At 38.6% G+C, this 10,734-nt stretch overlaps 1 protein-coding gene across 2 annotated transcripts in view; it reads right to left on the bottom strand.

The window, feature by feature from the left end:
* Nucleotides 1-10,734, bottom strand: part of ARAP2 (ArfGAP with RhoGAP domain, ankyrin repeat and PH domain 2) — a 246,403-nt gene that overhangs the window by 131,096 nt on the left and 104,573 nt on the right. For both annotated transcript variants that reach the window (XM_025212512.1, XM_006030846.3), the window contains exons 12-15: nt 9,967-10,052; nt 8,701-8,883; nt 4,802-4,976; nt 2,365-2,499 (exon numbers count right to left, since the gene is read on the bottom strand). In XM_025212512.1, coding sequence (XP_025068297.1) covers nt 2,365-2,499; nt 4,802-4,976; nt 8,701-8,883; nt 9,967-10,052 — 579 coding nt within the window. The remainder of the gene's footprint in view (nt 1-2,364; nt 2,500-4,801; nt 4,977-8,700; nt 8,884-9,966; nt 10,053-10,734) is intronic.

Below are 10,734 nucleotides of genomic sequence, written 5' to 3' on the forward strand. Positions count from 1 at the left end.
CTGCTGAAATCATTGCTGCTGCAATGAGGCTTACACAAAAAGTTGTCCATACAGAAAAGTTGTTTCTGATCTATTTGAAACCCAGTAGCAATCCACTAATTCATACTTAGTTAATCCACATTTTCAAAAAAATTAAGAATGTCCCAAGGAGCATGGACCTTGGAAAGCCCATTGCTTGCACTGCCCTACATTTCCTGTTTGACTTCAAGCATTTAGAGAGAACTCCACAAAAGAACATAGGTAGTAAGATGCTAAGTGTAGCGATAACTAACATTTAAGAAACTGATCTCAAGAACAGACACTACAGCCTTGAATTAGGGGCTTAATGACAATATGAAAAATATGACTTACAGGCAATCCTCGACTTAAAACGTTTTGAGTTACAACGTTTTACACTCACAACATCTATAAACTAACACCCTGGTTCAACTTCCTGACATCAATTTCAACTTTACAACACTTGATCTGATGCAACGCCATGCCAGTGAACAACTTGGCTGGATTGCCCATCTCCCTGGAGAACATCTGTCCAAACTTCCTTAGACACTGCCTTTAAGAAAGCAGACAAGACTCCAGAAAAACCTGCAGCCAAGACTCCTGAGAAGGCTCCAGCCAAGACCCTTCAAAAAGTCTAACCAAGAGGTCTTCAAAAAGTCCAGCAAAGCCACCTCAAATAAGTCCTTCCAAATCAGTATGATTGCTATTTATAGTATAACTACATTAATGTAGCTATATTACTCATCTATAATTGACTGAGTACAAAATTATTGGTTATTTTTGGTGAAAATAGGGTATTGAACCTTGGTTCAGGAACCAATCCCCCATTTATAACATTGTTTCCTATGGGAAAAAAATTGGTTCCAAATTACAACGTTTCAACTTAAGATGCGGTTTTCAGGAACCAATTGTGTCATAAGTCCAGGGCCTGCCTGTATTAGATTCAAGGCACCTCCTGTCAGACTTAAGACCCCCTTGAAAAATGCCTGCCCTTAGCTTTTACTTGCTTTTCAACTATGGAAAAAATAATAGAGCAATTATTCTCTTGCAAGGAGCTCAAAGGATCACAACAGATCAAAAGTCTCTGGGTTTATCTTGTGAATTGTGTGTAGGTACTTGTATACTTAACAGTTCTAATATTACAACACACCCTGAGAAAGATCTCTCAGCACTCCACGGTACCAAGGTACCCTGGTTGAGAATCACTTCTCTGGTTCCCGAGGTTAAGTCTTAGAAATTCCCTAGGCAGAATTTGGACACTTAAATCTGAGAATGTGATCCTCAAAACCCCAGCCTAATACCAGTGTTCCCTCTAAGCTGCACGGCCACGCAGGTGCGCTTGTGCCACATTGCCAGGTGCACCTGCGTGGCTGCGCTCACTGCACAGCTTAGAGGGAACGCTGACTAACACTCTAGATCAGGGATCAGAAACCTACAGCCCGCAGGCTGGATTTGGCCCAGAGGTATATGTGATCCACAGCCCACAGCTCAGTTTGCTGCACCCCCCTTCACCATGCTACTGATCTCCTCAGCAGCACCCCATACTTTAGCCACCCTCCTCTCTCTTACCATCTCCCACTCCCTCCCACAACACGTGCCATTTACCATCACTTCTAAATTCTGGCCCTTCCTTCTGTCCCCAGCAACAAAATGCAGTGGCACATGTGGCAGAAATGACAGCAGGGGACTTGGTTTCTGCAGAGGAGTGATGGTTCACAGCAGCAACCAAGTCAAAAGCAAATGACATGCTATTCAAAGTGTAGAGTCAGGCAACCTTTTCAAATTTGCATTTTTGTCTAATCAAGTTCCTACCTAAAAAAGTATCCATAGCTGTAGCTTGCCTACCATCACAGACAAAATTCCCCATGATCCACAATATAAGCATTACCCTGATGATATCCGCCTAGAGGGACCCAGGTCAGCAAATTTGACTTCTTTATTTTTTTCCCCCAAATTATAAAAGCATTTCTAAAATGACTTCCTGAATATTATAATTCCTGATGGAAACCCTGTTGGAACCAGTTACAATATCTGTAAAAATATAGTTAAAGTAGGCAGTATGTTAAACTATTTTATTGTTTAGTGAATAGCAGTAGTTGTTAATCGAATTACTTTTCAGTAGTTTATTTTTTCAGCAGTTTATTTTTCTTTTCTCCTCCATCAACTTCTCTCTATTTTCCCTTCCATAAACTACTAAGATGATCACGATTTTCCTTGAATTAATCTCAACTCCTTTTGACTGTGTACACTTAGGTTATTTTAAAAACAGATTTAATGATCCCAACAGCAACCTAACAAAAGTTACAAGGCACTGAACTTATCTATGTTGTATAGAACCAATCAACAACAGAAGTGAAAATGAAATACCTTCTTTCAATTTCTTCTCTGTAAACAGCTTGACAGTATTAAAAGAAAGTTTATATAAAAATTCACAAAGAAAGGTAGAATGTGAAGAATCTTCAGAGAAACCACTTTCAAAATGAGTATCATAGATTGGAAAATCTATAAAAAGAATGAACGCAGTTAGTTACACAATTTCCACAATGAAAATTTTAAACCTTTTTTTCTTTTATGTCTTATTTCTTACATGTGCAAGGTTTTCATCTAAAGAAATGCAGTAGCTGCATGACTTAAAAGTACATAATTTCTTTTTTACAGATATACTCTTATTATTTTAATATACAAGCTAAATAAAATGGTTCTGTGCTGAGGAGCTAAAAGACAAATATTCCCATTCATTGCAACATTAATGTGTTCTACTAAAGGCAATAAATGTAAAGTAGCATATGCCTTTTTGTTTTGTTTTGTTTTTTAAAGTTGCTTTACTAAAAACTTGTTTTAGAATCACAGACAAGCAGGGCTGGATGGTACCTCATAACGTCATCTAGTCCAGCCTTTCATCCTTAACTACAGCATCCCAACCAAGTGTAAAATCTGCTCTTGAAAACTTCCAAGGATGGAGATTCCACAACTTTCCTAGGTAGCTTGTTCTACTGCTTAACCACTCTCATAGTCATGAAGTTCTTCCTAACCAACCTACAGTTCTCCTGTTAATGCTTGAGGCCATTACTCCTAGACCTCTCCCCTGGCCAGATAGAAAAGCCCAACTCCATTCTCTCTGTAAACAGTTATTTCAACATGGGATTTGTTTCTTGAGGATTTGCTTGTGGCTTTGTCCCACCCAGGATTAGAAGACAACTAAACTAGGGGTGAGCTATGGCTTGCGGATCAGATCCAGCCCACAGAACCATTTGATTAGGCCCAAAGACATGGGGTTTAGGCAATCTTCAGCAGTTGTTTTCCAGTGCTACCATGGGGAGAAGCACTGGCTGTGGGCACTTACTTTCCTTCTGCCACTGTGAAGAAGAAGAGCAGCAGCAGCTGGGTCCTAGCACACACCTGACCCAAATTGGGTCAATCAAACCTGCAGCCTTAAAATGTTGCTGACTGTTGAACTAAACAATTAAGGCCAACTCTCTGGATTTTCCATATTCTAAGGGGAAAGAGCCCTCTCCTAGGCTCTTTAATAAAGCATATTTGCCCAACATACCTGCTGGAACTCTGTAAGGGGATGAGAAACTTGTACTCTACATGGAGCTGTAAGAGTACTTCACAACTTAAATTAATGCTGAATATTTTTTAGTGCAGAATGTAATGTGCAGGAGAGAAGATTACACCAAGTCTAAGTCCATCTTAAATTCTGATTAGTATCTAGGTTGAAGGCAAGGCATTGATCTCGACCTAAACCCCTCGATAATTTAGGAACATTGCTGAAGACTGCATTTCCAGTCTCAGTTCTGAGCACAGGGCTACATGAGCTAATATTAATTAGATCGAGGGTTATGTCTGTGCTACAAGGTGCAATGTACCCAAGCTAACTTTAAAACAGCTTGTTCAGGTACTGAAAGCAATCTAGCTGGGTAAATTAGCTCATGCAGACTCTTGTGCTGCTGCACAGTCTAATTCTGAAACATCGGCCAACACAGTTATCTGCACTACATTACAGTGCACATATACCCTAGAGCAAAGATTTCCAACTCTCTCAGCATTCTACACAAGATACTACATTGCCATAGTGTCACCAGGCACTAACTGTGACACCAACGCTATTGCGCAGTAGCAACAAACTACTGTACAGTAGCTCATTGCTACTGGACAATGGCTGCTAAAAATAGTCGTGTGGTATCAGGACTGTACAGTAGCACCAATTACTGCACAGTCCGCTGCACATGTAGACATGCCCTTTGTGCCATTCCCCAACTCCTAATCACACATGGTCCACAGATGACAACTTTCTAGGCATGCTGGAAGGTTCATCTGTTTACCCAACCTGTAACAGAAGGCAAGAGCTGAGATGTGAGTTGGTTTGGTTCAATTTGGTGGCAGGGACTTTATTATTCTTGAAACTGTCTGATTAAATAGATTAACTGTATTTTTGTTAAAAGCTAGGCAAATATCAACTAGTGTCTTCAGATTCTTTCTGTGAAACCATAACGGCAGTAGATTTCTGGAAACAGAACTGCAAGTTTCATGTGTGCATGTGTGGCTATAGTAAAATCTTAAGTTTCCTATCTGAGAATAAAAAATGTCAAATGTACTCAAACACAATTAAATTTGCTTTCTGCTAAAAGATATGCTTAGTACCATCTTGCCATGCACCTAAGTAACTACCTAGCCACTGTTAACAGAGCCTGATATATTTTCAGCCCAGCATTGATTTTTCTTCATTTTTTCCTTTCTATGCTTATTACAATACGAGAGAGATTCAACCAGAAAATATAAAAAGGATAACATAATTATTCACCTGTAAATTTATTGTGGTAAAGGAATTCCATCTGCAACCTTTGTCCTGCTTTCTTGGCTAGTAAGTAAGGAGTACTATAGACAGGATCTCCAGTGGCGCACATAACATCAGCTCCACTAAATAACAATGTCAGAGTTTCCAACACGTCTTGTTTAACTACTGCAGCACACAGCGCCTAATCATATAGAATGGAAATTACAAGTCTGTTTAAAGCAGAAAAATGAATGGAAGAAAGCATCGGTGAGTTATAAATCCTACTGTTCCTGGTCTAACCTCTCTCCCACCCTCATTCACAAAGCTAATATACAATGGATATAAGGAATTATAATATAGGGTCTGAACTCATTTTGTGCCAACAGATAAGGCTTCATGATCTTACTGTACTAGTGCACAAGTTTGGCTAGCTAGATGTAACCCTGACTCAATGCCTATGATTGTAGAGGCAGCATAAATATGGGAAGAAGTTCACTAATTTTTCTGGGCTAAAAGAGAGAGACTCTTCTCTGTGTCATACCCAAACCTTTAAGAATGATGCCATCTTTAGAAGTTGGAGTTGACGGAAAAAGCTGAAGCATGCCATAGAAATCCCTACTATTAGAGAGTGCAATGAAATAAACAGAATGGCTAAATCTTAACCTTGATTTATCAAATGACTGAGTGGGGTAGGGGAGGCTGAGGCCAGCACTCGGCTGGTCCCAGCAGCCTTACCTAGGATCCTGGACACCTTCTGGGGCTGCAGCAGTGGTGATCCTGCTACATGGAGCATGGCAGGCAGCAGAAGCATGGCTCCAGCTGGCCATGTTCTGGTTTTGAGTGGTGCACACTGCCCCTACATGTGCCACTCTGCTTTTTTTATGCATTGAGTTTTTTTGACACTCCTGAGTATCTAGGGGGTCAACCTCCCCCTCCCCCCCGCACTGCTCCCTTGCAGTGTACAGCACATCTGAAAGTTTGGTATGTGGTGCCGTAGATGGGTCTGCAATGCCACATACTGTGCAGCCACACTCACCTGGACGTGGCCAGAGAGATTATACCAGTTTCTGCATCTGTACATCAGAGCAAGTTGTTCTGTGCTGAGTAAGACCAAAACTGTTCAATACAACAAGAGGTTCTACTTCCTCCTAATGCCCCTGACATCGATAAACACGTGGGAAATCAGGTAAACGAGAGATTTAATATTGGTATAAAAGTGAAAAAGTCTCATGCTGGTTTTATTTTCCTGCACATTGATGCACTGAACTTTTAATTGGCACTTGACCTAATTTCTCTCCCCGTCATGCACACAAAATGGCTAAACTACAAGCAAAATTAAACTCTCAATATATTTTATATACTGAGGTTTAGATGACAGAGGTCAATTTAAAATAGATTAAATACCACTCTCTTTATTTTTCAAGGCACATATAATGTAGTAAAGGCTCTATAATTACTTAGCAATGCCCATCTAATTACACAGTAATTTCAGGTCCCTGCAGAGCAGTTGATAATTACATCTGATTTTACCCAGTATTTAAATGATTAATTATCACAAAAAAAAAAATCTCATAGACTTCTGATTTCAAAAAGATCAACCTTCGTTATAAAGCAGAACTAACTATATTATATTTCTATGGATAACTGCTACCATAAACAAAGATGTGTAATGTAACAATTACCTACAAGTAACAGAATTATATTAGACTGTCTATTTTACTGTGACACTTTGGGTGAAATAATTTCCGATAACAAGAAACCTAATAGATGTATTTATTTTAGTAAACTAAACAAAAGATCTATAAAGTCAGTCAAGTATGATGTAGAACATGTAGTTTCAGTACATATGGTCTGTATTTTGAATATGCAGTCGTTTAACCTTCCCTCTGATTATATTTTGTTTGTATCTTAATGGGTGGTCATTACATTAGAGAGCAATCTCCTTTTTTTTTTTCATAGTTAAAAGCTATATTTCAACAATTTAAACTCTCCTCATCTCTTCACTGAATACACTGCATATACTTTTTTTGGGTTTTTTTTGCAAATATGACCAAAAGATCATCTAGTACACCATCATTCCAAACAATGTGTGTTTTAACTCTGAGCACAGCCTTTCTTCCACGTTCAAGGATTCTCAATATCTGTAACTATGACATGAAAACATCTCCTTTATAGAGTATTCTTTATAAATCTCTATGAAGACTACCTATTAACTTAAAAAAAAATAGTGGGGAAAAAAATCTCAACTTTTTTAATCATTCCATTAATTCTAGTTTATTTCACATCTAATGGAACAAAATCTACTGAATAAGAAAGCATTAATTATTTTCACACTTGATAATACTACATCATTTAATATGCTATATTATTCAAACAACATGGGGATGAAAAAGATTCGTCTTAGATTTGAATATCAGCCAAAGGCAGGCAGTGACTCAGCTCCGGCTTCAGACCCAGGCTTGGAGCCAAGGTCAGAGCTGAGCCACCACTTGCCCCAGGACAGGGTGGCTAGTGTGGAGGGGAAGCAAGCATGCGGCCAGGGTGGCAAGTGAGGATGGCATGAGGGGAGGGGGGAGGAGCGCAGGGGACACCTGTCTGTACAACTCTGGGTGCACATAGTGGCTTAGGAGAAGACCATGCAGCCTGTCCCTCTCCTATACCCCTTCCTCCCATCCCCTACTAGCTGCTTACCTTCTGCAGCAACTCTGCACCTGTAGGGTAAGGTCAGACTGAGGCCCTGCCACTAACTACCCCGGAGCCAGAGAACAGCAGAGAAGCAGAATGTAAGTGGAAGGGAGGGGTGCAGGTGACAGGGGTCAGACAGACATGGGGGGGTGAGGGGACGATGGGTGTTGGGGGCAGGCACAGTCAAGGAAAAGGTGGGGGGCAACTGGCGGGGGGGATAGGCACAGGTATGGAAGCAAGGGACAGGCAAGGGGCGGGGGTGTAGCCCCATGTTTCCCTGTTGCTGTTTTCCCTGCCACAGCAGTGGGGGGGACGGGAGGGGAGGGACAGACAGGAAACAAATTTAAGATGACATTCCATTAATTAGATTCTATACATGGAAAATTAAAACAAAATTATAATTTTCCATGTATAGGATCTAATTACTTGGCAGAGCAGTTTCTTAAGTTCGAAGTTGTCTTGGATTCAGGTAAATATAGTAGTAAAGGTTATTTACCAGATGTATAACATAATACAATAAGTATGTTAAGATGACACCTAAGCCACTGAAGTGTTAATTTTTAATCTCCAAAGCATGCTTGTTTAACTAGTGGATTTGGTTAGGTATATTACCAGAACACATACCATCATTGTTTCTGAAAACCAAAATCATGGTGTTAAAAACTACATTTCATAACAGATACGTATATCTGACAAATACTTTAATGGATCAAAAATTGAATTCATCACAAGACATTTTATGTTGTATAGTTTATTGTTAAACAAATCCATCAGCGGTATCTAACAATACGACCTTCACTTAAAATTAAAAGGTAAGATTATTTTAGACACAATATATGGGGTGTTTTTAAATAAAAGTCTCTCCAAAGTACATTGGTGCTTCTATACCTAAGTGATTAATATCATACACAAGAAAAGATCAACAAATGCATCACAAAAATTTAAGCAATCATTTCTGGCCCTAGCTTTACACTATTCAGTTAGAATTTGGAGGTCTCTTTATTCTAGTACCAGGAGTTACAAACTGGACTACACAGACAAGTAGAAACTGTAAAAACTCTCTCTCACATAGTTTGGTGCATTAAAACTATTATCGAGAGACTGTTGGGGGCTTAAACTGGTTTTTACCATTTATTATTAAACAATCAAACAATAACCTAGAACCAGCAATTAAGTGAATTTCAAAACATACTTCATATATGTCATGGCAAGATCAGGTTTATGGTTTATCATAATATTACCTTGTTTAATTCTTCTCTGGTTCTGTATGCAAAAGACATTTTCCTGAATTTTCCTTCTTTGTATTTTTGTGTAATAAATGTTATCCTTTTATCTATAGGGGAGTCCATATGCAACTCTTCATCTGGAGGAAGATTCCCTGCCCAAAAGCTGTTAGCCCTTTTATTTCCAATGACAATAAAAAGCTGCAATAAATAAATAAATAAATAAATAAAAGTGTCATAGAATATAAACACATTATTTATATTTATGTAAGAAACATATAATATTTCTCTCTCTCTCTCTCTCTCTCTCTCTGGGGGAAACAATGGAAGTCATTGCTTATGCTATCCTGAAAAATGGGGAATGAATAATGAAAGAGTTCAGAACTGTGTCTATGATTAATCACCAATAGCAATTGAAGCTTCATAATGCTAGCCAGATACAGTATTTCAATAAAACTTCCTGAAAGTTTGACAGAGGGCCCGCAAATATGTTTTAGAAGCTTGCTGTGCTGAACGCCATCTTTTACTTTTCAAAGTAAACAACAAATCCCCAGAGGAAAACAAAAAAAAAAATGGGGAAAGAGGAGAAAGATTTATGTATCAACAACAGGTGTGTCCGCTCTTCAGGTTGTCCATTTTCAAAAAGTTTTGCCATTCAAGAAATATTCCTTATGAGTACTGAACTTTCTCAAAAAGAAAGAAAAAGTACTAAGCACCATCATTTACAAGGAATTCACAGGAAAGGAGAACATTTAAGCAGCATATTTCTCAGCACCATTACACTTTCACTTCTTTACTTGAATTTTGCTTGATCTAAGAGCATATTACAAGGAGACAACATTTTGGATATGATAGAACCATTAAACATATGATAATGTATTAAGTCACAGCAAAGTAAACTTCTCTACTGGGAGTCTTGTACCTAGTGAAAGTCTGAAGGCAGCAGCCACTGCTGTTGTATTGACTGTCAGCTGCAGGAGATGCAAAAGAATATGCAAAGCAAGGGGAGGAAATCAGTTATGCCCTTTCCCTAGTACCTTGTCCTTATACAAAACTAAAAGGAACAGAATAATCAGGCCTTGAATACATAGATTATGTTTAATCATTACATTTAAAATATTTAAGTAGTTATAAAACAAGACTGCTAATTCAATATTACTGGAAATCTTATAATGTGCGATCCAATATGATTCTTTAAATCAGGAATACTGGAAAAAAATCCAAAATTTTAAGCATAAACAAAAAAAAATTGTTTATACTACTTCATTTAAATACTTTATTTACCTCAATAAGTTCATTGCTCCAAATACTGCCATCCATTTTTAGGCTCCGGACCTTTGAATCTCTTGGTCCTAAAGATCTGTGTTGCCCTGAAGAAAAAAAAAGCGATACATTCATAAATTTAAAATTTAGCCTTACTGATTACAAACCTAAACAAAGTGTCTTTTTTTTTTTTCTTTTTTTTTTTTTTAAATCAAAACTGGCCTTAATGTAACTCCAAGCACTAGAATGAACTATATACAATCTGAACTTTTTTAGGTAAGTACAGTTAGACTGCTTTCACTATATATTAAAAGCAGCCCCCAAAACTAGAAGTTTAAATTATTTGGAACAAGGATGTTATCTTTCTTATGCAAGTACTGTGTATATTTATTCCTTCTACAAATTTATTCTCTGTCCTTGGACCCATATTGTTCAACATCTTCATTAATGATGTGGACAATGGAGTTAGAAGTGGACTGGCCAAGTTCGCCGATGACACCAAACTTTGGGACAAAGCATCCACACCTGAAGACAGGAGGGCGATCCAGGCTGACCTGGACAAGCTCAGGAAATGGGTGACGAGAACCTGATGGTGTTTAACACTGAAACATGCAAAGTTCTCCACCTTGGGAGGAAAAACCTGCAGCATCCTTATAGGCTTGGCAGTGCTACGCTGGCTAGCACTATGGAAGAAAGACACTTGGGGGTCATAGTTTCATAGATTCATAGTAGCTAGAGTCAGGAGGGACTTGAACAGACCTAGCTTGACCCCCTGCCACAAGCAGGAAT

This window comes from Alligator sinensis, unplaced genomic scaffold, assembly GCF_000455745.1.
Source record: "Alligator sinensis unplaced genomic scaffold, ASM45574v1 scaffold1122_1, whole genome shotgun sequence".
In the NCBI taxonomy this organism is placed as follows: domain Eukaryota; kingdom Metazoa; phylum Chordata; order Crocodylia; family Alligatoridae; genus Alligator; species Alligator sinensis.